Genomic DNA, 27,340 nt, shown 5'->3' with positions numbered 1-27,340 from the left:
CTAATGTATGGGTAAACTTCCAAGTGGAGCTGTCCAAACTCCATCATTCCATAGTCTTGTTGTCTCTTGATTGAGTTTAATCGAAACTGTAATAGTAACATATTTCTGTTGAGATTTAAATTTAATCGCAACTACTTATTTTGAGGCTTTAAGATGATTAAGCGTATGTTGAGACTAGGTGGAGGGGATGTCATAAACCATAATTTTCCGAATAAGGTTCTTATTCACGAGCACATATCCAGTCATAATGGTACAAATAGTTTTAGGTGAAGTTGCAGCAGGTTGTTTCTTAGTAGTCTTGAAATGACTTTGACTATTATTAGCTTTAAAACAAGCGCAGTTTTTCTCTTTTTTTTCCCAGAAGGTGAAGGCGAGCTCAATCTGCTAACATCATCTTTCGGGTCCTGTTTAACCATGTTAGTATATAAAACTCGCTTTTGTTTACCTTTAGGTGTAAAAGGAGTAGTTTTTGCTGAGAGGTCACTCATTGGTTCTTCTTGTTGTGCTGCAGCTTTTGATTGGTGTTTGGGTATTTTTGGCGCTTCTGAAATTTCTATTTCCATCAGTTGATCCTTTACAGATTCAGACGTGTTTGGCATTTGTTTGGATGACATCATCTGTTATTACACAAACTTTCTGCAGGTACTTTCCATCCTTTTACTAACGCTGGATTAGATAAAGTCAAAAGACTTAAGAGTAAGTGGTATAAAGATTGTATGTCACTGATACCTAAGATTGAGAGGGCTTCATGATGTTCCATTAATAAGTTGGTAAGGTATTCTTCATCACCTGAATTTTTATTAACAATTCGAGCAATATCGTCTTCAGTTAAGCAAAAGGCGCTATATTTTTTCAAGACGTGGTTAACCGGTTCATAGTAAAGAGCTCTATCCATAGTTGTGTCAAGGTCGTTACCTTCAGAAAAGGCTTTGGAAATGTTTGGTGTCGACAAGGAAGCCATATTTTCAGAAAATTTTCCTTCAAAATTCCTATGGGAAAAAATGGTCCATGCGATTAGCAGAAAGAGTCTCTGTAGATTATAGAAAAATAATCTATAATAAATATTAAAATTTAGTACTTATTTAATATATTAAGCATTTATTGCTTAATAAATATAAAATTTTAATATTTATTAAAATATTGCTATTCAATAAACATAAGGTTTCAGTTGGTCCAACATCGTGATGTTAGTAATTTTTAGTAATGTTATATAAACATATATAATGCATTTAGATAAATTTTTAGTAATGTTAATATAGGACCTCACCTACTATTAAGATAGGTCATCCTGTGGCCTAAGGTAAGGTTTACATATAAAACTCTTTGAAAATCCTACTATAAAAGGAAAATTTATGTTACATTGTTATGATTTTTTTCCTTATTAGTCAACTAACCAATAAAACCCAAGCTAATCCTAAAGTAAGGTTTCATATGAAAGTGAAATTTCTACCAGTAACATATCTTAGTAGTAGCCGGGGTTCTATTAACAGTTAATATGTTATACAAACATAATGTAAATTGTGATAAATTTAGTTAAATTTTTAGTAATATTATGTAAATATAATGCAAATTGTGGTGAATTTGCATTTTTTTGGTAAATGTTAGCTAAATTTTTGAATAATTTAGTAAAATTTAAGATAATTTTGAACAAATGAGTGAAAATGTTGATTTTGGACAATTGAACATAAACGGTATAAATGCAATATTTTTGGAGACAATTTAGTGAATTTTGTAAAAATTTTGGACAATTAAGTAAAATTTAGTAATAATTTTAAACAATTTAGTGTAAATACTATGACAATTTAAAACACTGATTTAATAACACAGGTCAAAAAGTGAAAAATCAGGCACCAATCTACTAATTGGCATTTTCGCCAAATAGTTCATTTAATCAGACAGTTTACTAACTTTTGATCCAGTGATCAGAAAAGAATGAAATATAGTTCATTAGAATCGTCTCAACATGACGAATCTAATGGTAGTAAAATCTCATTTCTAGGATTAATACTTGATGAGAAATTAAGTAAAATATAAAAATAAAAATGGATCATTTATATTTTATTTAATTTTTTATTAACTATTAATCCTAGAAATGCGATTTTACTACCATTAGATTCGTCTTGCTGAGACGATTCCAATGAGCTATATTTCATTCTTTTCTGATCACTGGATCAAAAGTTAGCAAACTGCCTGATTGGTGACGGTATTTGGAAAAAATGCCGATTGGTGACTGATTGATGCCTGATTTTTCACTTTTCGACCTGTGTAATTTTACATAATTTATTATAATATTATTTATTAACAAATGTACAATTATTATTTAACGATAAGAATCTATATTAATCTATATTCATCAGATATCCAATGATCTATAAGTAATTTGCATCTCTAATTCATTCATGTATCTAATGTTCGATGACAAAGTAGAAGCTAGTAAAACTTACAAAAAAAAACAAAGAAATGTTAATTAACGTTTCTTAAAAAAAATTAATAAAAATTAAGTTTTGCAACCAATGTTGCAAAACTCATCAGTTTATTTTGATTTCCATTATTCAAACGTTTAAAACCTACAAAAATAAAAGAAAGAAACATTTAGTTAAAGCTCTAATCGGATCAGTTCTAATCTGACAATCCAGACTGAAAATTTGGATTGGCACAATCTGGTCCAGTTTCAGATTATAGATCTAATCCAGACTGAATTAAACAGGTTGGGACTGGACCGGACTAAGTAAACATTTTCGCAATGGTATTATATTAAAACCATTGCGATTGTTTAATTGTTAAAATAAAAAAATGTTGCAAAGCATTTTTTTTAATATATTATTATTAAAAAAACGTTTTCGCAACATTCTCTAATCAATTTAATGAAAAAATGTTGCAAAACGTTTTTTCAAAGCAATTTTAATTAAAAAAATATTTCGCAACATTTTTTTAATTAATTTAATGAAAAAATGTTGCGAAACATTTTTTCTAAATAATTTTAATTAAAAAAATGATTTTGCAATGTTTTTTTAATTAATTTAATGAAAAAATGTTGCAAAACATTTTTTCAAAGCAATTATAATTAAAAAAACATTTTGCAATGTTTTTTTAATTAATTTAACAAAAAAACATTGCAAAACATTTTTTCAAAGTAATTTTAATTAAAAAAACATTTTGCAACATTTTTTTAATTAATTTAACAAAAAAACATTGCAAACCGTTTTTTCAAAGTAATCTTAATTAAAAAAAACGTTTCACAACATTTTTTTAATTAATTTAACAAAAAAACGTTGCAAAACATTTTTTTAAAGTAATTTTAATTAAAAAAACGTTTCACAACATTTTTTTAATTAATTTAACAAAAAAATTTTGCAAAACATTTTTTTAAAGTAATTTTAATTAAAAAAAACGTTTCACAACATTTTTTTAATTAATTTAACAAAAAAATGTTGCAAAACGTTTTTTCAAAGTAATTTTAATTAAAAAAAATGTTTCACACCATTTTATTAATTAATTTAACAAAAAAATATTGCAAAACGTTTTTTCAAAGTAATTTTAATTAAAAAAACGTTTCATACCATTTTTTTAATTAATTTAACAAAAAAAGGCAAACTGATTAATTTATTTTACTTTTTTTACTGAAAGAATTATCCCACATTTCAAAATAAAATTATGGAATTTTATTAATCATTATAATTTTATTGAATTTTGAAGTACATAGAAAAACTAAATAAACTAAGATACAAAGAAAGATTTAGAAAGTAAAATCTAAATACCCAGTGGATACCATTTTTTAGTGCCTAGACTACAATCACAAGAGGACAAAATTTATGAGATTCCGTAGCATTAGCGCAAAATAGAACAAAAACTCAGCTTTTATCTTATTAAATCAAAAAATTATCTTAGTAAAAAATTAAACCAGTAAAAAATCTCATTTCGTTCTTATATAAATAACTTTATAACCAATTTTCTTGTATTATATTAATATAAACTTATCCTATCTTCTTATGACCTGCAGTTGCATCTGTACCAAGTGTTTGATCAGATTCCATTTGAAAAAAAAGTTCCGTTTCATCAGCATTATAAATATCTTCTTCGTTATAAGCAGCTAAAAGTTAATCGTTCTTTTGGAAGAGTTGCAAGTGGAGCACTACTAGCTTCTCCTGAAAACCTAATCTTTTGAAGACTATTATGTTTTTTAAACCTATATACCCACCCATTAGTAAACTTTAACTAATCTTCACTAATATTCAACATTTGTGCCAGTTCCAGTTCTTTTTGTTGTAATATTGTATTAGTTAAAGGAAGTCCAGCAGCTACTGCTTGTGATGTCCAGATTTGCAAAGCCTTATCGAGTTCTGGAAATTGAACAGAATGACAACAAAAAATGTTTGAATTTGAAAGAGCTGTTAACCATTTTTCACGATTTTGCCATATTTTTGTAATGGTTGACCTATCAATATCTAACTTATATTTTGTATTAAAGAATAAAGTAACATCAGCATATTTTATATCAGTATTTGCTAACATGTATTTGCATATTTCCTTTTTTATATCAACATTAATAGCAGTTCGTTCTCTTTTTGTTTTTTGTAAACGTGTAGGCGGCATTATGCTTTATACTTTTGTAAATAATTTTTGTAAAAAAAGGAAAGTTGTAAGATTCATTTTGACATGAAAAATTTTGTAAAAAGAAAAATTTGAAGCGTGTTGTTTCTTCAAAAAAAAAAAATTTTTGAAATGTAAAATTTTTCTAAAAAGAACAATTAAAAGTGTGGATTTTTGTAAAAAAAAGGAATGGTTTGATGTGTATATTTTTGTAAAAAAGGAATGGTTCATATGCACAGATTCGCAAATATATATGAATCACGTGATTTAATGTGATTATATATAGAGGGAATTTTATTTATAAAAACTAATGATATCGTTCTAACAATTTGTGTGACAGTGATTATACTTATATCTGTGATTATAAAGAAGGTGTTTTATTATTTAAAAAATCAGGCCTAACCACCATATGACTAAAGAGAAAGAAGTGACTATATATGGGGTAACTATAGAGGGAGTCGACTGTATATCCTTTCAACTATTTAAATATATCTATTTTTTGAATAGTATTTTAGATTATATTTAAGAAGTTTCTTAAATGAATAACAAATACAAAAATACCACATTTCTGATATTTTACTGCTATAGTTGTTAGATTTAATCATTTTACGAGTGTAAGAAGTTTATAGCAATTTATAGTTATTTTAGTGATTTATAGTATTTTTTAGCGATTTTAAAGATTTATAGCAATTTATAATAAGTATATTATAATAAATATCAGATTCATTTATTTGATTTATTACAGATATTATATTATTATTCAGTTAAATTAAATCCAATCATTATAGATAGCTAAATTATGCATAGCTAAAATTTGTATCACATAATCTCCCAGTTTTCTACCAGTTTCTCAATAGTTCTAGAAGAATTCTAGGAGTTAGTAAATTTTTACAAATCACGAAATAATCAGCTGATCAGATTTGATCGATTGACATACCGTATTTTATCAAAATTAAGCATCCCTTAAAAATAAGCACCCCTCTTATCTTGCATAACTTCAAGCAAAAATTAAAAATAAGCATTATCAAAAATAAGCATTCCTATATTTTATTAATATATGATTTACAAATATAACAATTAAAATAAAAAAAAATTCCTATTCACTATCATCATTATCATCTATATCAATTAGAGATTCTGGGCGAAACTGAAATATTTAGTCATTTGACTAAACCGAAATAGTTTAGACATTTAATAAAATTAAAAGACGAAATGCCGAAATTCAATATTCCATAGTATTTCCATGGATTTTTTATGGATTTCCATGGATTTTTAATTATAATAATTACTTATAAAAAAAAATAATAAATTTATATTAAAATATAATATTTTTAAAGAAATTTATAAAACTATTTTATGTATGTATAATATAATTTAATATATTTTTATAATAAAATTATAATTTTATATAAATAAAATTTAAACTTAAAAAATATTACTATATAGTTTAATAACGACGAAACCAAAACTAGTTGGATGACGAAACTGAAATTTTTGGCAAAAAGAGTTTAGCCAGGTATCACTAATATCAATAATTTCTAATTCCTTCTCTTTTCTTTTATTTTCAATTTCTTTGAGAAATTCATCAATTTCTTCATAAATAACATCATCTTCTGATTCATCTAATGTATTAGATATGCCACATTTTTTAAAAGAATAGACAATAATATCATCAGAAATACTTTTCCATGCACGCTTTATTTACCCATTCGCAAACATTACTTATCTTTGTATGTCAAAAATTTCCTGCTTCAGTATACCTAGCACCACCATTAAATATCCAAAAATGCCACTCTTTACAAAGATTATCCTTAAACGGTTTATTAATAGTAACATCAAGGGTTGATATTTACTGATTAAACTATCAGGAATTACTGCCAAATCAATATTAAATTTTTCTTTAACCGACTCTTTTAAATGCCCTTTAAAAGAATCAAAGACTATCATAGCTGGAAATCTGGATTGGTTATTTAAACTTCTTATATGATTAAGATAATCAATGTAATTATGTAACGTTTCATTAATTTAACATTCATCTATCCATTCTCTTGAAATCATACAATTACACCAGGAGGAGTCTTTTCGCTACGTGATATTTGTTTATCTTTGAAAATACAAATTGGTGGTAATCTAGTTCTATCTGTAATAAAAGAAAAATTAATAATCATATTAAGATCACTAAATTATCAAATAATTTTACTTGCAGTACATGTCAAAACAACAGTAAACTAGTTGTTTTTATTGCCTATTCTACAGATATGAACAGTTTTTCCCTTTTATATTAATCGTAAAGTTCCCAGCTATGTTAAACCATACAGGTATTTCATTCATGTTGAATATGTTGCATAATTCAAAAGATTTCTAAATTCTAAGGTAAATATCAAACTGGTAAAACTCTTCCAACTTTTCTTCTACATCAGGAAATTAGTTTAGGCGTAATTTAGTGTAATATTTCGAAATTTTACACCACCTTCGAAATATTACACTAAATTATGCCTAAACAAATTTCCTGATGTAATTGCTCAGGGAGTTTTTGTGATATTTTTATATGTCAACGCCTAGTGCTCCGAAACGAGTCGAGTTGACTCGCGAGTTGGTTGAGCTTGAGAAAATGAGTCGAGTCTTGAAAATTACAATCAAATCAAATCGATTCGAGCGAGTTAATAATTTAATAAAATCGGAAATAGAAGTAGTTAACGAATTAAACATAATTCCGGCCAAATTTATGGAATTTCCTTTTTTGGAAATTATGTTACACAAAATCCGAGACGAAAATTTTTTGAAAATTACAAAAATGGAATTTTGTGGAACGGCTATCGCCAAAAAAAGGTGATCGGCATAGCCGAATTAAAATCACGTGATTTAATTCGACTCGACTCGATTCGGTTTGACGGGCCAACTCGACTTGAATCGAGTCGAGTTTATATTTTTATAATTTTAACTCGACTCGACTCGACTCGTTCGGAGCTCTATCAACGCCTTATTAAATTATGCCTCTTCATAAAGGTATTTAACCAACCTGTAGTTGCTTTAAACTCCGTTGTTAAATCACCATAAAGAGCTACTATATCTGCTCTATCCAAAATTTTATTTATTGAAATTCTTATGGTTACAAATGTAACAGCTAATTCCTTTTTTCTTTGATTTAAAACCCAGTTATATAGCTTCTTTTCAGCTTCAGAATAGAAAGCCTTTTGACCAGAACCCACCCGCATATTTTTATCATTTATTTCACTTGTCCAAGTTTCACTTGCCTTAATCCAGCACCTAACCATAGTTTTGTCAATTTCAAAATGTCTGCCTACCTGAGTAGTGTAAGCAACAACAATTTTTTTTTGTTCAATAGAATACGAAGTATGTTGAAATTTAACCTTTGGCATTGTTTTTTCAGAGAGATTATGCGAGACTCAAAATTTGCGTTTATACGCGTAATTGTCATTTTTTTACTGAATTAAAAAAAGTATTGAAATTAAGCACCACCCCAAACTTTTCACTCAAAATCATTACAAAAAGGGGTGCTTAATTTTGATAAAATACGGTAATAGCTAAGCTACCATTAAATTTAATCTAACATATCACTTGATATTGTTTTATAAAATAGACCTTTGTTAACTTCTTAGTAGTAAAAAGAAATCAACTATGGAGTTCTCGATGCCAAACTTCACATCCTCTCATTGATGAATGAAAAAATGAAATGCGGAGTATCGCGCTACTACAAATAAAAATAAGTATCTCTTTTGAAATGAGATTGTGGAAAAAATAAATGATCAAGAAAATACTAATTACTTCACTGGCAAAGCTTGCCATAAAAAATTCTTAGGTCTTACAAAAGCTTTTTATGTAAGTAGCAATTGCTTGGGTTCTATGAGATATCTTGATAGCAAAATATGTTTATTATTAATCTATTAGATGGCAAAAAAGTATAAAAAAGGTAATGAAACCAAAAGAAGTTTAGTTGGCAAAGAAATTTACAAAGAGTTTTCAACAATATTCTGGTTAAAACCAGGTATGTTTCTGCTGTAGAATATAAGTGGGTGATTATCTCTAAATTAACACAATTCTATCTATCACTATTTGGTAGAACTTCCATTTGAGCAGGTATATAACGAAAATGTTAGGTCAAGTAGTGCGACGTAAAGAGTCATGGCCAGATAACATAGTCTTACTAGTATAAATTGTAGATGTACTAAGGAGTATGAATTTGCGCCGATTAACAACACTAATAAATTGTAGGTTATGAAAAACCAATCCTTTAGGGAACAATCAGAGTCGTAATTTCTCAAGTGAAACAAATTAAACGACACATTATTTTTCTAGATACATACACAGCATATGTGTATATATAATTTAAAAAGACAAAGCCAGCCCGACAAACATTAAATGCTTTTTAGTTCGTACTTATAAAAAAATGCCAGTTCACAACCACATTTACATCATGCAAGGAAGATTCAAAGTTGTATATATTTTTATTATTTCTGACACGCGTATACATTTAAAGTTTAGAAAACCTGAGATAAAAGCTAAATGCAAGTAACATAAAATATCTTTATATCAATATGAATCATTAACTTTCTTTATGGTTTTTTTATCCTTTTTTGGTGAATCTTCTAATGGAGTTATACAAACATTACTGTTTTGATTTTTTGACCGTAAATAACACATCCGCCTATATTAATTAAAATTAGCTACCATATAAAGAAAGTCCAAATAATTTTAGGTCTTTACCTGCCAATTGATTAGTTGCGCCATATCTTTAGAAAATTTTTCAAAATCGTCAAAGGTCTCTGGTACTTTGGTGCACATAAAACGTTCAAGAAGGTAGACTGACGGTAAGGGACGGATCAAATATTCGATTTTGAGATAGCTGTCTAAAAGTAATGTTTTTTTAAATATGTAAATAATTTGCACTTTCTTATATTCAACTTTTAATCAAATACCTACTAACAAATTGTACCAAGTAAATTCGTGTCTTCTCTAATAATAGGAATCAAATCTGCCTAAAATGAAGGATTTAAGAACCAAAGTTGGGATTTGTTTCCTATTATATACATGTTCATTAAACTGTCCAACTTGTTTTTTAAGAATCGTATTAAGGCATGCATATTGATCTTCATTTAAAGAATTTTCAACTTTTCTGCGTGTTTCTAAATCAGACAAATCCATTATATTATTTAGGTATACCGATGACACATGGTCCTCTTTAAATTTTCTTTCTTTATCTTGGATTGTGCCCAAACTTCAAGTAATTTTTCGCGAGTATTCCTCTCATTCTAGAGATTAAAGTATGAGTAAAGTATGAGTAAAGAAAATTATCATATGTAAAAGATAGCGAATGCCAAATACCTGTGTAAAACTCTCGATTTCTGCATTATCTTCAGTTATGTTAATCACTTCTGTATCGATCTCTGCATTAGATTCAGAATGAGATCCTGCGACTATATTTCTGCATTAGATTCAGAATAAGATTCTGTGATTATATCACTATTAGTGACTTTAGTCCTTCTTTTTGGTGGTTCGCAAGATGCATACAGCTCATTCAGCGCACATTTTTTAAATTTTTCTACAATTGATCTTTGTAGTGAAAGCCTTGATCTACGGTCTCTCTCGTCGCATTCAAAATATGCTGGGTCTGTTTAAGACACGTTTTGTTTTCCATTTCGATCTATTTGCAAACATTAGGAATTGTCATACTAAACGAAAGCCACTAAACTTCGAAAACATCATAAGGACAATGTACTTATTCCTTTTCAAGTAACTTGCATCTCTCCTCAAGCAATCTGATCTCCTTAAGAATATCTTGTTTTTTCACTTGTAATTCCCAGAAAAGTTTTACCTCTGCCGAGTTTTTATCGTGCTTATAAATATTAATTTTAAGGGGAAAAAGAAAAAAATGACGATTTATTAATTTTATCCTAACTTGCATGTAAGAAATAACATAAGCTAACTACAAATAAGTTAGCAACCTTTCCCATTACCAGTAAGCAACTAGCATGGTAGTTTGTGACAACACAGTACGAGTACACTACACACTAACACACCAACAAGTAAGCAACCTTTCCTCTGCCAGTAAGCAACTAACAATAATAGTTGGCAATGGCATAGTGTTAAATCAACAAATAAAATTTATACCTGCCTTGAACTTTTGTTTCCAAATCAACACCTTCTTCCTAATTTTGGATTCTTCATCATAGTATTTACTAATACTCTTCAGTTCATCTTTGTACCAATGATGCTCCACTTTAGGAATTTATTAAGTGAAGGTTCCTCTGTGTTTTTCCAGAAGTCTATATTTTTACAAACAACATGTTACGCTGTAAAGCAATTGTCTTAAGGAGATAATAGTACAGATTCCTTACCACTGTATTTTAAATCGTCGTTACAATTGGGTAAAAGGTGCATTTTTATATCGTTGTATGAAGAAAATTTTTACGCGTCTAGCAAAAAGTTAAATTTTCTAACCCAATTTACCAATTATAATACGTAATTTAGCTTTCAAAGTCACATGATTCTGATAGTAACTTTGGCTCAAAATATGCCCTTAGATGATTGGTTAAAAAAACAATCAACCCGATCAATCAAAATAGTTAAATAGGTGTTCGCCTCTGACCAATCATGTTTATTTGTTTAGATATAAAGTACGTGAATCCTAGGCTATTTAATGCGAGTCCCAGCATCAATTTACTCTCTTACATTTACAAAAAGTATCTATAACTAATTTGTTTATACTTCTATTGCCTAATTATGTAATTCTTACCTTACAGCCTTTTACTATACTAAATTTCTGAAATAAATTATCCCACCTATATTTACAGTATTTTTTTCTATTTATATCTCTCCTAAACACATAAAATATTATTTCTTGAAAATAGTATTGCAATCTGTTGATCCATCAATCCATTAATCCATGGATTTATCTAATTCAAAATTCATTCAAGTCATCTATTACTGTTAGAATTACGAATGGATCTGGATATACTTGCCGCCTATATTAAATGAGATGGGAGAATCCCCTATCCCATCCCATCCCATATCCCATCCCATTTGCCAAAATTCTCTCCCATTTGCTAAAATCCCATCCCAATCCCAAATTCCAATCCCATCCATATTCCAAATCCCAAATCCCATCTCATATCCCGAATAATCTCATTGGTCACTTATCACGTAACATTACACAAATTTCTGAAAAAGGAAATTTTGCTTCCCGCAAAAATGGGAGATTTTGGTTTTACAAGTATTTCAAAAAAGGAAATTTTTACACTGATCATATAATTCTGGTCAGCATTGCATCCATTACCAGCATTATGAGCAAAATTAAAATCACAGAATAGGATGGTAACACCGTCATTGTCGGTTATCAGTCGGTCATAACTGGTCAAGAACTTTGATCGACCGACTGACTGTCGACCGACTGGTCTAACCAACCAGTTAATCGCTGAATTGAATGACCGGTTAACTGATTCTGAAAACGTTTGCGAAACGTTTTCGCAACGTTTTCTATTAAAATAATTAAAAAAATGTTTGCAAAACATTTTTTATTAAATTACGTTTCGTAAACATTTTCAGAATCAGTTAAACGGTCAGTTAAACGGTCGATTAGGCGTCTTTGACCGACTGATATCGGTCATGGGGACATGACCGGTCATAACCAGTTAACGATCGCGACCGTTGCCATCCCTAATCCCGAACAGATTTACGAAGTTTATATTTTAACTCCAAATTCGGAATTACAAATTATAAAGATTTAAATCCTTATTCTATAAACCCCAAATTTTAAGAGATTTACCAATCAGATTTTAATGAAATTTATATCTTTAGATTCGTCTTGATGCAAGGAATTAAATGGTAGTGAAATCATATTTCTAAAATTAATATTGACTAATTTATTATAAAAAATGTATTTTTTATACTATATATTTAGTGCTCTGAAACGAGTCGAGTTGACTTGCGAGTTGGTCGAGTCGAGTCAAGTCAAGTCGAGTTGAAAATTACAATCAAATCAAATCGATTCGAAATCGAGTTAATAATTTAATAAAATCAAGCCAGTGAGAAGTTCGAATTAAACATAATTCGGCCAAATTTATGGAATTTCCTTTTTTTGGAAATTATGTTACACAAAATCCGAAACAAAAATTTTTTGAAAATTACAAAAATGGAATTTTGTGGAATGGCTATCACCAAAAAGGAAATGATCGGCATAGCCGAATTAAAATTACGTGATTTAATTCGACTCGACTCGATTCAGTTTGACGGGCCAACTCGACTCGAATCGAGTCAAGTTTATATTTTTATAATTTTAACTCGACTTGACTCTACTCGATTTAACTCGAGTCGAATCGAGTTTACATATAACTCGACTCGACGTGACTCGTTTGGAGCTCTATATATATTATTTAAAAGTAATATGTTAGCAGTTAGTATTCAGTAATATATTGATTATTTTAATTGAATTAATAATTTTGATGATATCTGATATTGTTTTTTAGATTAACAGTTAATTAATTCCTGGTTTGTAAATATTATTTTATTAAATATTTATGCAATAATAATAATATCTATCAAATTATATATTAGAAATAAACAATCAACCTTTTTTTAATGAATTAATAGATAGGTTTAAGTTAATTCAAAGTTAAATTATATAAATTATAATAAAAATATAAAATAATAAATTGAATAAATATATCTTTTTATATTAAAAGTAACCAATTATTGCTTGCTTTATACATGTTATTTAATAATATATATTATAAAATACATTTTTTATAATAACTTGGTCAATATTAATGTTGGGAATATAATTTCACTGCCATTAAATTTCTTGCATCAAGACAAATCCAATGATATAAATTTCATTAAAATCTGATCGGTAAATCTCTTAAAAATTGGAGTATGTAGGATAAGGATTTAAACTAAATTTTGACCGGAATTAATATTAGACTTCGAAAACTAAAATATTACGGCCAGAATTATGTGATCGGTATAGAAATTTCCTTTTTTGGAATACTTGTAAAACCAAATCCTGCGGGAGGCAAAATTTCCTTTTTTGAAAATTTGTGTAATGTCGTATGATAATTGGCCATGGGAGAAATGTTATACAAGTATTTGGAATTTGTATGGGATGGGATATGTAGCGTTCGAACGGATCGGATCGAAACGGATTTGAATTAAATGATCGGATCCGATCAATCAAATTAAATCAAATGATTCGATCTGATCCAGGTTCGGATCCAAATTAGATTCGATCGATCCGTCGAATCAACGATTGATTAACTGATTTGATCGGATACGTCCGGATACGAATCAATTTTTCGTAATTAAAAACGTTTTTCGCAACGTTTTTTTATTAATATTGTTAAAAGACGTTGCTTAAACAACTTTTTATAGCAAATTATCAAACAAAACGTTTCGCAACGTTTTTATTAAACAATTGCGAAAATGATTTTTTATCGGTAAAATTATTAAATAAAAACGTTTTCGCAACGTTTTTTATTTATATAGTTAAAACCCGCTGCGAAAAACGCTTTTATTTCATTAAATTATCAAATAAAAAATGTTTCGCAACGTTTCTCATTAATACAATTAAAAAACATTGCGAAAGACGTTTTTTTTGTTAAATGCATAAATAGAAATGTTAAACGGCGTTATTTTATTTAAAAAAGAAAAAGATGCCGTTTCGGCATCTTTTTCATTTTTTATCAAATAAAGTGCCGTTTTGGTATCTTTCGTATTATTTTATCAAAAAAGATATCAAAACGGCATCTTTTCATAATATTTTATGTAAAAAAGATGCCAAAACGGCATCTTTTCGTATTATTTTATCAAAAAAAAATGCCAAAACGGCATCTTTTTGTATTATTTTATGAAAAAAAGATGCCAAAACGCATCTTTTAATATTATTTTATCAAAAAAGATGCTTTGGTCTTTTTCATTTTTTATCAAAAGATGCCAAAAGCGGATAATCTTTTTAATATTATTTTATGAAAAAAGATGCTGTTCGGCATCTTTTTCATTTTTTTATCAAAAAAAATGCCGAAATGGCATCTTTTGTATTATTTTATGAAAAAAAATGCCATTTCGGCATCTTACTCATTTTTTTTATCAAAAAAGATGCCATTTCGCATCTTTCATATTATTTTACGAGAAAAGATATACGAAATTGCATCTTTCGTATTATTTTATAAAGATGCCGAAATGCATCTTTTCGTATTATTTTATAAAAAATGTGAAACGCATCTTTTAATATTATTTTATCAAAAAAGATGCTTCGGCATCTTTTAATATTATTTTATCAAAAAAGACGCTTCGGCATCTTTAATATTATTTTATGAAAAAAAAAAGATACGTTTCGATCTTTTTCATTTTTTATCAAAAAAGATAGAAACGGCATCTTTCGTATTATTTTACGAGAAAAAGATGCTTGAAACAGCATCTTTCGTATTATTTTATAAAAAAGATGCTGAAATAACATCTTTAGTATTATTTTATAAAAAGATGCTGTTTCGGCATCTTTACGTTTTTATCAAAAAAGATGCTTAAGGCGGTGCTTTTCTTTTATATTATTTTATCGAAAAGATCTTGCTGTCTTTTTCATTTATCGAAAAAGAATTTTTATCAAAAAGAATGCTGTTTCGGCATCTTTTCATTTTTTTGTAAAAAGATGCCAGAACGGCATCTTTTAAGTATTTATAAAAAAGATGCGAAAAAAAAATGTTTTCATCTTTTAATATTATTTTATCGAAAAAGATCTTGGCAGTCTTTTTTCGGGGTTTTTATCATAAAAGATCTGCGCTGTCTTTTCGTATTATTTTATGAAAAAGATGCTGGAAACTTGCATCTTTAATATTATTTTATCGAAAAGATGCTGAAAACGGCATCTTTTAATATTATTTATAAAAAAGATGCTGTTCGGCATCTTCTCATTTTTTATCAAAAGATGCTTTGTTTCGCATCTTTTATATTATTTTAGAAAAAAGATGCGAAACATATCTTTTAATATTATTTTATCAAAAAAGATGCTTCAGCATCTTTTTCATTTTTTTTTTATCAAAAAAGATGCCGAAATGGCATCTTTTAATATTATTTTATGAAAAAAAGATGCTTTTTCACTTTTTTATCAAAAAAAATGCTGTTTCAGCATCTTTTCGTATTATTTTATGAAAAAAAGATGCTGAAACGGCATCTTTCGTATTATTTTATAAAAAAGATGCCGTTTCGGCATCTTTTTCATTTTTTTATCAAAAAAGATGCCGAAATGGCATCTTTTCGTATTATTTTATGAAAAAAAACTGTTTCGCAACGGTTTTTAATTATTTAATAAAAAAACGTTGCGAAACATTTTTTTATTTCATTTTAACGAATAAAAACCATTTCGCAACGGTTTTTAATCATTTTAATAAAAAAATGTTGTGAAACGTTTTTTTATTTCAATTTAATGAATAAAAAAACCGTTTCGCAACGTTTTTTAATCATTTTAATAAAAATGTTGCGAAACGTTTTTTAACTTAACATTTCGCAATGTAACAGTGCGCTTTGATCTGATCTGATCCAGATCTGATCTGAATCTGCTCGAATCAAATCTGATCCGATTCGATTTGAATGAATTGTTGATCTGATTTGATTCAATCTGAATCGGATCAAATTTTTTTGATCCGGATCAGATCACGGATCATAAAATCTATGATTCGATCTGATCTGTCTCAGATCAGATCCACGAATACGAATCGGATCGGATTTTTTTCGGAACATTAGATATAGGATGGGAAGGGATTTTAAATGAGCGGCAAGTATAGATCTGGATAGGAAAAATGGATTATTCGAATAATCTGTATAAACTATCAATCATAATTCTAGCCAGAATTACGGTAAAAATTTCCTTTTTTGGTGATCATTATTACACAATATTTCAAGTTTAGTAATGCTTAAAAATAGAAAACAAATTTTTGTGAAATGGGTATCATCAAAAAAGGAAACCAGTAGTTATGCAAATATTAAATATGGTAATTTTAATATTCTGGCCAAAATTATGAAACAAAAATGCTAAAGAAAATATTCATCTGTACATCCGGATTATATATGAAGTCAAAATTAAAACCTAAAAGTAGAAATATTTTGACTTGGAAATGTCAAAAGTCAAAATTAAAGTCAAAATGGTCAAAATTACATCATAGTCATGTGATTTTTATAATTATAATTTAATATAAAATTTTAAACGTGAATAACTCCATCAATATTGATGCTACAGATATGAAATACATATTATTGGAATCCTCTCGATGAGCTGAAACCAACCACATAAAGATCATAAAAATCGAATCACTGAATGCAGAGATCATTAACTTTGAATTTTAAAATTATTGTTTACTATAAAAATTATAAGACTATTTAATATCAAATTTTAAACGTGAATAACTCTGTCAATATTGATGTTACAATTATGAAATACATATCATTGGAATCCTTTCGATGAGCTGAATCCAACTGTGTAATATCATAAAAATCGAATCACTGGATGTGGAGTTCGTTAACTTTGAATTTTAATATTATTGTTTACTATAAAATCATATGAATACAGTGCGGTACCTCTATAATAGGTACCCCTTATATCTTGTGATCTAATGGTCAGAATTTTATAAAATTTTAAAATTAGATAGCCTTTAAAAAGATAAATACATTAAGCAAATAAAAAAATTTTCTCAATTTTTTTTGCTGACATAATACAAAATCACATGACTTAAAATAAATTTGATTGGCTAATGCAATACTTAATGTTAATTAGAATTATACATAATTTTTTATATATAATTTGTAATTTGATCAAGTATATCATCAGGAACTTTTCTATAGAATTTATATTTTTTTTAGCAAGTTTTCCTGTAATTCCTTTTTGAGAAATAGGCATAATATAATTTGTAATAAATAAAAACTACCAAAATTTTTTTTAATTTTTTTCAAAATTTTTTTAACAAAGCATGGGTAAGTTTATAAGCTAAAATGATTTATTTTAATAAGCACTATCAAATGATTGTTTTTTTTTATATTACACAAAAATCACTTATTCTTAAAATTTTCCCATCATAATAAATTACCCAAACTTCAAACTTATAAGCTAGCGAAAATTCATTATTTTTTAATCTAGCCGATAAGTTTAAAAGCTCTTGATATGCTTTATTAAAATTATCGGTTAGAATTTTAAAATATTATTTTTTGCTAATGTGATATCTTTTTGAAAATGTCGCATTATGACTATAAAATTGGATCAGTTATAGAAGTGCTACTTGTTTGTATGATGTAATTTACTATTTCGACTTTTAGAGGGGTACCAAGTTGAAATCATTTCAACCATTTCGACCATTTCGGAGGTCAAAATTAACCAATTTCAGTTTCATGTATAATCCAGATGCATTTGGCGGATATCCAAATGGGTAATGAATGAATTTGCAGATTTATTACGAATATTTGAATCATTTTGAATCAAATTGATGGATCACAGATTCATCCAGATTGCAATACTACTTGAAAAAGAACTTCTCTGAGATTAAGAAATTTTGAATCTATAGTATAATTACAGAAGTATTAGCAACTAAGGTAAAAAAAAAATAATACAATAATGATTTACACTTACCATCACAATTTATTTTCACATAATTCCATTCCGCTTTATACACAAAATATTTATTGCTAAATTTTTTCTGCATTATCGCAGGACCCCAAATAATACTGATACAATTCACATTTGAGTTTGCATAAAGTTTATATTAAAATTTTCAAAAGTTGCATATTATAAGGTATTTTCAAAATTTTATTATCCTACATACCCCTGTTTTTAACACAACCAGTAATTCGATTTTAATAAAATCTATATCATTAGATTCGTCTCGATGAGAGGATTCTAATGATAGTAAAATCGATTTCCTAGCTTCAATATTGACAGAGTTATGCCATAAAATATATTTTTACTTTGGTACTTAAAGTTTACTTGTGAGTTATATTAGTATTATTCGGGATCCTATTATCACTAGTACAATACTGTATAAGTTTTAAGAATTTAACATGTGAAAATGCTTATATAAGATAAATTTTTTGGTGCACTGTACCAGACTTTTGCTATGCTGTTGCATGTAACGAGATTCATATAAATAATTTCACTACATTTATTGTACACGTAATTAGTATTCTAAACGGATCGAATCAGATCAGATTTGAAATGAATCTGATCTGATCCAAATTCGGATAAAAAAAATGGATCTAATCTGATCCGAATCTGAAACAGACTTAATTCGATTTGATCTGAATTCAATTCAGATTTATCATCTGATTCGATTTGAATCCAAAATTTAAAAAATGTTGCGAAACATTTTTTATTATTAATTTATTGAAAAAAAACATTTCGCAATGTTTTTTTAATGATTTTAATAAAAAATGTTGTGAAACGTTTTTTATTTTTAATTTAAAATAAAAATACCATTTCGCAACGATTTTTTTTAACTATTTTAATAAAAAATGTTGCAAAACATTTTTTATTATTAATTTAAAAGAAAAAAACTATTTCGCAATAGTTTTTTAACTATTTTAATATAAAAAACGTTGTGAAATATTTTTTACTTTCAATTTAAAAAAAAAAATACCATTTCGCAACAGTTTTTTTAACTATTTAATAAAAAACATTATAAAAATTTTTTATTATTAATTTATTAAAAAAAATGTTTTGCAACAGTTTTTTAACGATTTTAATAAAAAATGTTGCGAAAAGTTTTTTATTTTTAATTTAAAATAAAAAATACCATTTCGCAATGGTTTTTTTAACTATTTTAATAAAAAATGTTGCAAAACGTTTTTTACTTTCAATTTAAAAGAAAAAAACTGGTTTGCAACGGTTTTTTAACTATTTTAATAAAAAACATTGCGAAACATTTTTTATTATTAATTTATCGAAAAAAAAATGTTTTGCAATATTTTTTTAACGATTTTATAAAAAATGTTGCGAAATGTTTTTTATTTTTAATTTAAAAGAAAAAATACCATTTCACAACAGTTTTTTTAAATATTTTAATAAAAAATGTTGCGAAATGTTTTTTATTATTAATTTAAAGGAAAAAAACTGTTTTACAACGATTTTTTAACTATTTTAATAAAAAACGTTGCAAAACGTTTTTTATTATTAATTTATCGAAAAAATATTTCGCAACATTTTTTTAACGATTTTAATAAAAAACGTTGTAAAACGTTTTTTACTTTCAATTTAAAGAAAAAAATACCATTTTGCAATGGTTTTTTTTAACTATTTAATAAAAAATGTTGCGAAACATTTTTTATTATTAATTTATCAAAAAAAACATTTTGCAACATTTTTTTAACGATTTTAATAAAAAACATTGTGAAATGTTTTTTATTTACCATTTTGCAATGGTTTTGAATTAGATCCGTTCAAATCAATCCGATCTGATCTGATTTTAATGAATTGTTGATCTGATCTGATTTGATCCAAAATGGATCAAATTTTTTTGATTCGGATCAGATCACAGATCATAAAATATATGGTCTGATCTGATCTGTTACGGATCAGATCTGTGGATACGAATCGGATCGGTTTTTTTCAGAACACTACACATGATGATGGTCAGTGATTTTTTGGTAAAGATCAAAATGCCGATATATAACAATATATCCATTTTATTATAGGACATCTATAGTGAAAAATCAATTAAAATCATAATGATATGTTTTAAGAAGCTAACTGAACTAAAACTAATATTAGTTTTATTAATTTAATCATGATAGGCGAGTGTATGACATATGTTTTTTTATAAATTGCATAATGCCAGAACTAATATATATGATGAATATGTTATAGCCAATACATCTTTTTCTTAAGGTTTATTAATAGATTATATTATATTAAAAAATAGACGCATTGCAGTTAGAGTTCTAAATTAGTTTGGTCAGGTCAAATTAATTGATAAATCTGACCTGAAATTTTTTTTGGGTCAGATTAAGTCAAGTTATATCAGGTTATCTGCTTGACCTAACCTGACCTGAAACCTGAAAAATTTCAGATTAACCCACACTAGTTAAAATAGGACAATTCAGCCTAAATTTGATCAAGTCAAATATAGTTCAAATGATGATCTAACCTGTATCAAATTGAGGTTGAATTTTTAGGCTCATTTAGGGTGCCAATCGTCCCAAATTTGAACTAATTATTCAACCATTATTTAGGCTTAAATTGACTAATATTCAATATTAAAATTTTAAGCCAAATTATGGTCTAACAACAACCCATTTATTTATGAATTTATTTCAATTTTTTTTATCAAATTTATTAAATAAATGTATTTATTAATGCTTAAATACTTTATAATTATATTATTATTATTGCATCTATCTAATTTACAAATAAATATTGTTAATTCAAATACAATTTTACAATTACATGATTCATGTATTCGTATATATGAATCTTTAATCGTTCTTTGGCAATCCATCTGAACCTATAAAAGAAAGAGAAGAATGGTTAGTAACTGTTCATAATATTAAAAAAATAAGAAAAAAAACTAAGATTCGTATTTACAAATTTTGGTTCTACTTTTCTGAAGATCAGAAGCCAACCCAAAACCTAAAAAAAGAAAGGAACAGTTATTAGTAACTGTTTATAATAATATTAAAAAAAAGAAAAAAAATAAACCAAGATTCGTATTTACGAATCTTGGTTTTCTGTTTTTTGGAAGCCCACTTGAACTAGTGTTACTAACAGATCAGTTCAGACCGGATTCAGCTTAAATCTGATTTGATCTGATTTTTATTTTAATAGATCTGATCTGATCTGAATCTGATCTGATCTGGTTCAATTTAATCTGAATCTAATTCGAATCCATTTAAATTCGATTTGAATCTAATCTGAATCTGGTTTGAATCTGGTCCTTGTACTAAAAAAAGGAAAGGGAACATTAATTACATTCCTTAAAGTAAAAAAATAAAAATAAAAATAAAAAAACGAACTTACCATAGTTCATTTTTTTAAATCCTGGTTGTTTAGCTTCATCTCACGTCCAGGTTTCCTAAAAATAAAAGGAAAGAGAACGTTAATTACGTTCCTTAAATAAAAATAAAAAATAAAAATAAAAAAATGAACTTACCATAGTTCGTTCTTTTAAATCCTAGTCGTTCAGCTTCGTCTCACATCCAGGTTTTCTAAAATAAAAGAAAGGGAACTATTAATTCAGTTCCCTCAAGTAAAAATAAAAAAAAAACTTAAAAAAAGAAACGAACTTACCATAGTTCATTCTTTTTTAAATCCACAATTAAAGGAACGTTAATTGACTTCGTTCGCTAAGAATAAAATAAAAAAAACTTAAAAAAAAAAGAAAGGGAACATAATTACGTTCTTTTTTAAATCCTAGTTGAAAATAGCTTAAAAAAACGTTCGCATCCAGGAAAAAAAGAAACCTGGTTCGTTAAACATTAAGTATAAGGGAAAAAAAAATGCTTGTGGATTCGTTCTTTTTTAAATCTGTCGTTACGTTCCCATTCAGGTTTTTAAAAAAAGAAAGGGAACATTAATTACTTGATGCTCTTAAGTAAAATAAAAAAAAAACTTTAAAAAAAAAATGAACTTACCATAGTTCATTCTTTTTTTAAATTCTGGTTGTTAGGCTTATTACGTTCAGGTTTAAAAAATAAAAAAGAAAGGGAACGTTAATTACGGTTCCTTAAGTAAAATAAAAAAAAAAACTTAAAAAAAAGCAACGAACTTACCATATTTGTTCTTTTTTTAAATCCTGGTCATTAGGTTTCGTTCACATCCAGGTTTTCTAAAAAAAAGAAAGAGAACTGTTAATTATGTTCTCTCAAGTAAAAATAACAAAAAAAAGAAATGAACTTACATAGTTCGTTCTTTTTTTAAATTCTGGTCATTAGGCTTCATCCATGTTCAGGTTTCCTAAAAAAAAAGAAAGGGAATGTTAATTGTGTTCCTTTAAGTAAAATAAAAAAAAAACTAAAAAAAAAGAAATGAACTTACCATAGTTCATTTTTTTTTAAATCCTGGTCAGTAGACTTCGTCCATGTTCAGATTTCCTAAAAAAAAAAGAAAGGGAACGTTAATTACGTTTCCTCAAGTAAAAATAACAAAAAAAAAGAAACAAACTTATCTAGTTCATTCTTTTAAATCTTGGTCGTCTGGCGTCTGTTCGTCCAGGAAAGGGTTTTTAAAAAAAATAAAAAAATAAATTTTTTTTTTTTAAAAAAAAAATCTGATCCGAATCTGTTCAGATCAGATCAGATTTTCTTGTGTTATGATCTGATCCGATCTGAAACTGATCGGATCAGATTTTTTTAAATCCGATCTGATTTACAGATCAAAATTTTGAAAACTGAACTGGATCTGACTCAGATCAAATCTGCGAATCCAGATCAAATCAGATTTTTTTCAGAGCACTACTGGCCTAGTAATAGCGCTTAAAAGAAAATCTGATTTTATGGAGAAACTGATCAATATAATAATATTCATATCATCTTTGAAATACCTTAAAAAAAGTACATTAAAATACGTAAAAGATATTTCTCTGGAATATTATAAGATGTAAATCAATTGCTTATTTCATGGAATTAAAGCTATTATTGTAGCAAATAAAAATAGAATATTAATGACTAAAGATGCAATAAATGTATTGTACTTAAATTTTTACTTTCATTTTATTAATATGTATATAATTTTTTTCACTTTGAAAAATGTCAGCATATCATTGATTAAAGCTCCAAATGGGTCAGTTTAGTCTGGATTATAAATGGTTTGGATTAGAGTCTAAATCCATAAGAACTGAACTAAAAAACTGGTGGTTCAGTTCAGTTTAATCCAATTTTTATAAAAATGTGAAAAATTGAATAGCCATCTATCTCGTGATCATATAAAGTCAAGTCATATATTATTAGATTCGCCTCGATAAGACGTGTCGAATAGTGGTAAGATCATGTCTTTAGCATAAGCTATCTATCAGTGCTAGAGACATGATTACACCACCATTCGACGCATCTCAGTGAGATGAATATAAATTCGTTTGTGTACAACTACTGGATGGCGAATAATATCAAGTTTCGCATTTTTTTAAAATTTTCAAGCGTTAAAAATTAAAATTCTGATACATGAATTTATTTGTCATCCAATTGTCGTACAAATATGAATTAGGACTCATTGGATTCGTCTTGATGAGACGAGTTGAATGGTGGTAAGATCATGTCTCTAACATCGATAGATAGCTTGCTAATGCTAATTTTTTATAAATCATTTAGCATAAATTAACTTACGATCTATTGATGCTAGAGACATGATCTCACCACCATTCAACTCATCTCATCGAGACGAATCAAATGAGTCCTAATTCATATTTGTACTATTATTGGATGATGAATAAATTCATATATCAGAATTTTTAATTTTTAACGCTTAAAAATTTTAAAAAATACGAAACTTGACATTATTCGCTATCTAGTGGATAACATCGAGATGAATTTATATTCATTAGATTCGTCACTGAGACGCGTCAAATGGTGCTAAGATTATATCTCTAACACTGATAGATAGCTTGCTAATTCCAATTATTTATAAATCATTTAGCGTAGGTTAACATGTGATCTATCGATGCTAGAAATATGATCTTACCGCCATTCGATGCGTCTTATTAAGACGAAACTAATGATATATGGCTCAACTTGTATAATCATTAGATGGATGGCTATTTGATTTTTTGCATTTTTAAAAAAATTGGATTAAACTGAACCGAACTATACATGCCACCCAAATTATTTTGGACTGCCGTAATTATAAGTAAAATCCCAAATTCAATTATAGCATCCCAAATTATTTTGGCACTTTACATAGTAAATTATATATAAACCGAATGAATTATGGCATCCCAAAATAATTTGGGCAGCATGTATAAACCGAACCGCCAGTTTTTCGGTTTTAATACTCAAACTGAACTGAACCGAATTTTGAGCCAGTTTCAGATCAGTTTTCCAGTTTAGCCTAAACTGTTCAGAGCTTTATCATTGATTGTCTTCTGTATTTGCATCAATTTAAAATTAGTTATGCAAAAATATATAGTCTTAATTCTCAAATTTAGGCTGCATAATTAAATTATTGATTTATAAAATGCTAAGTGAGCCAATATTTATTTTTAATGAAAATTAACCAATAATTCTTAAAGCTTAAGTTATAAACTTTAAAAATTATTGGTTAACTTTTTTAAATATTTAATAAAAAATTTTTTTTTAGGAATTTGAAGTTGGTCAATTATTATTAGGTAATGCACTGTAATTGGCTATAATACTGGCCAGAATTACAATGGAAGTAAGGTTACACAATTAAAATTTATTTATACAGGTAATCTAAACGTTACAAATTTTTTAATATACACCCACCTGCCAAAAGTATCTGGACACCTCTAAAAAATGACCATTAAATCACATTATTTCGACATCCAGTGATCAGAATTTAATGATTTATGATTCATTGGATTCGTCTAATTGAGACGCATCTAACCGCAGTATTTTCAAGTCTGTAAGTTCAATAGATCAGAAGTTATTGCTGAATGTCTAAAAATAGTAAAATGCAAATAACTTTTGATCTATCAATTCTAGAGACGTGAAAATAATAGATACCATGTATCTTAACAAGACAAATCTAATGAATCATATTTCATCTTTCTAAGTTCAATAGAGAAGAAAACGTTTTGAAATTTGTATATGTCAAATTTTTAAAAGTGAATAATGAATTATTTGCATTTTACTGTTGAGAATAACATCTGACCCATCAAATTTAGAGACATAAAAACACTGTAATTAGATGTATCTTGATAATATGAATTCATTGAATCATAAATAATTAGATTCTGTTCACTGGTTATTGAAATAATGTGATTTAACTTTATGAAGTAATTCATTTTTTATCTTTAAAACTTTAGCAAATACAAATTTCACAATGTTTTCTTCCCTATTAAACTTAGAATGATGAAATATGATTCATTAGATTTATCTTGTTAAGGTACATTGTATCTATTATTTTCATGTCTCTAGAATTGATGGATCAAAAGTTATTTGCATTTTACTGTTTTTAGACATTCAGCAATAACTTCTGATCTATTGAACTTACAGACTTGAAAATACTGTGGTTAGATGCGTCTCAATTAGACGAATCCAATGAATCATAAATCGTTAAATTCTGATCACTAGACGTCGAAATAATGTGATTTAATGGTCATTTTTTAGAAGTGTCCGGATACTTTTGGCAGGTGGGTGTATAGATATCATGCGATACGGTAAAAAACTCTTTCATTAAGATCACTCTTTTGCTTTTTATAAAGTGTAGGAAATAAAAGAAATATGATAACTAAAAGTTAAATAATAAAAGAGCCAAATAAAAAAAAAATATTTTTGTAATTTTTGGCTGAAGGCAACTTATTTGACGTTCACTAAATCCATTTTGGAAATGATCAGCAAAATTTTTTAAAGTGACGGTAGATCATTTTTTGATATCACCCGATTAATTTCTTTTCTACTTATAAATATGTCAGAAGTTTATCAACCTTTCAAACGAAGATTTTCACCAGAAGATTCTTTTTTTACGTTAGGAAACTTGGAACTTCGTTTCGATTGGCTAAAAAAACATTCGCGTATACAAATTGATAATGCACAGAAAGTTTTTAATGAGGAACTAAATTCATTAACAAAGTAAGTAGAAACGCAATCCAAATATTTTTAAGTTTGAAAAAGCCATTAATTGTTTCCTTTTATAGTGCAAACCCAATTGTTTGTTGTTTACCTCCTTGGTGTAGCAGAAGACCATTAACATTTTACTCAACTTTAGACTATGAAATTCATTATAATACGTCTCACCGTCATATCTGTCAAGAATGTGGCAAATTATTTCCTTCGGAACGTTGGTTGAATCTTCATTTCGCAGAGTTTCATGATATAATGGCCCAAATGAGGAAAGAAAAAGGCGAAAAAATAGTAATTATATGTTTACGTCCCTTTTATTTTTATTTCTTATGTTTTATAACACGAATTTGACTCTTTATTTTAGCATGAATGTTATGTCCAAGGTTGTAATAAATATTTTTGGAGCCCAAAGAAGCGGCGACTTCATTTGATAGATTATCATAAATATCCAAAAACTTTTAACTTTGGTATACTTATGAATGGATTGATTCCATTTAGCGTACGCAATGCTGAACGAATAAGGAAACATAAGAACGAAAACAGGTTATTGTTTAACTTGTATATAACAGTTTTAATATATAAATAACATTTTTCTTAATAATCCTGAAATTGTAGAAATTCAAAACCGTCAACGCTATCAACAAAACAAATAAGTTCTTTGAATGTAGAATTGTCAAAATCTAATAGCGCTGATCCTAATAACATGGATGTTGACTCTCTTGTTGGATCTATGTCAAATCTAAAATTACCGAGAACGCCTAAAACTATTACTTTTGGGCGAGGAACAAATAATAAGGGATGGTTTGGAAATGTTCGCCGTATTGAAGGATATAATTCTAATTCAACACAACAAAAAAAATCAAAGAAATCTAGAGAGAAAGTACCATATCAAGAGTTGATGGAAGGTGTTGAATTTAATAAAATTTAATTATATTCCAACAGTTTTATTTACTGTATTTAATTACTTTTTATCATAAACAATGATTAGTTACCATTATTTATCAAATAATATTTTAGATATAAAATTTATACCTTG

The 27,340-nt window shown here is 27.3% G+C and overlaps 3 protein-coding genes across 3 annotated transcripts; all 3 read right to left on the bottom strand.

Moving 5' to 3' along the window:
- OCT59_005265 (uncharacterized protein) lies at positions 1-961 on the bottom strand (the record flags this gene model as incomplete). The annotated part of the gene is made up of 4 exons (XM_066138254.1): positions 1-105; positions 199-297; positions 390-553; positions 634-961. 4 exons carry the CDS (start codon positions 959-961, stop codon positions 1-3), a joined length of 696 nt encoding a protein of 231 aa, XP_065997413.1.
- A 6,601-nt stretch (positions 962-7,562) lies between these two features.
- OCT59_005264 (uncharacterized protein) lies at positions 7,563-7,970 on the bottom strand (the record flags this gene model as incomplete). Its single annotated transcript, XM_066138253.1, has 1 exon — positions 7,563-7,970. One exon carries the CDS (start codon positions 7,968-7,970, stop codon positions 7,563-7,565), a length of 408 nt encoding a protein of 135 aa, XP_065997412.1.
- Positions 7,971-9,217: 1,247 nt separating this feature from the next.
- On the bottom strand, positions 9,218-9,753 carry OCT59_005263 (uncharacterized protein; the record flags this gene model as incomplete). Its single annotated transcript, XM_066138252.1, has 4 exons — positions 9,218-9,256; positions 9,316-9,454; positions 9,532-9,587; positions 9,661-9,753. 4 exons carry the CDS (start codon positions 9,751-9,753, stop codon positions 9,218-9,220), a joined length of 327 nt encoding a protein of 108 aa, XP_065997411.1.
- Positions 9,754-27,340: the final 17,587 nt, after the last annotated feature.

Source organism: Rhizophagus irregularis, chromosome 13 (assembly GCF_026210795.1).
Source record: "Rhizophagus irregularis chromosome 13, complete sequence".
NCBI classification, from domain to species: Eukaryota; Fungi; Glomeromycota; class Glomeromycetes; order Glomerales; family Glomeraceae; genus Rhizophagus; species Rhizophagus irregularis.
Note: the sequence above shows the minus strand (reverse complement) of the source record. Positions and strands in the feature narration are given on the sequence as shown.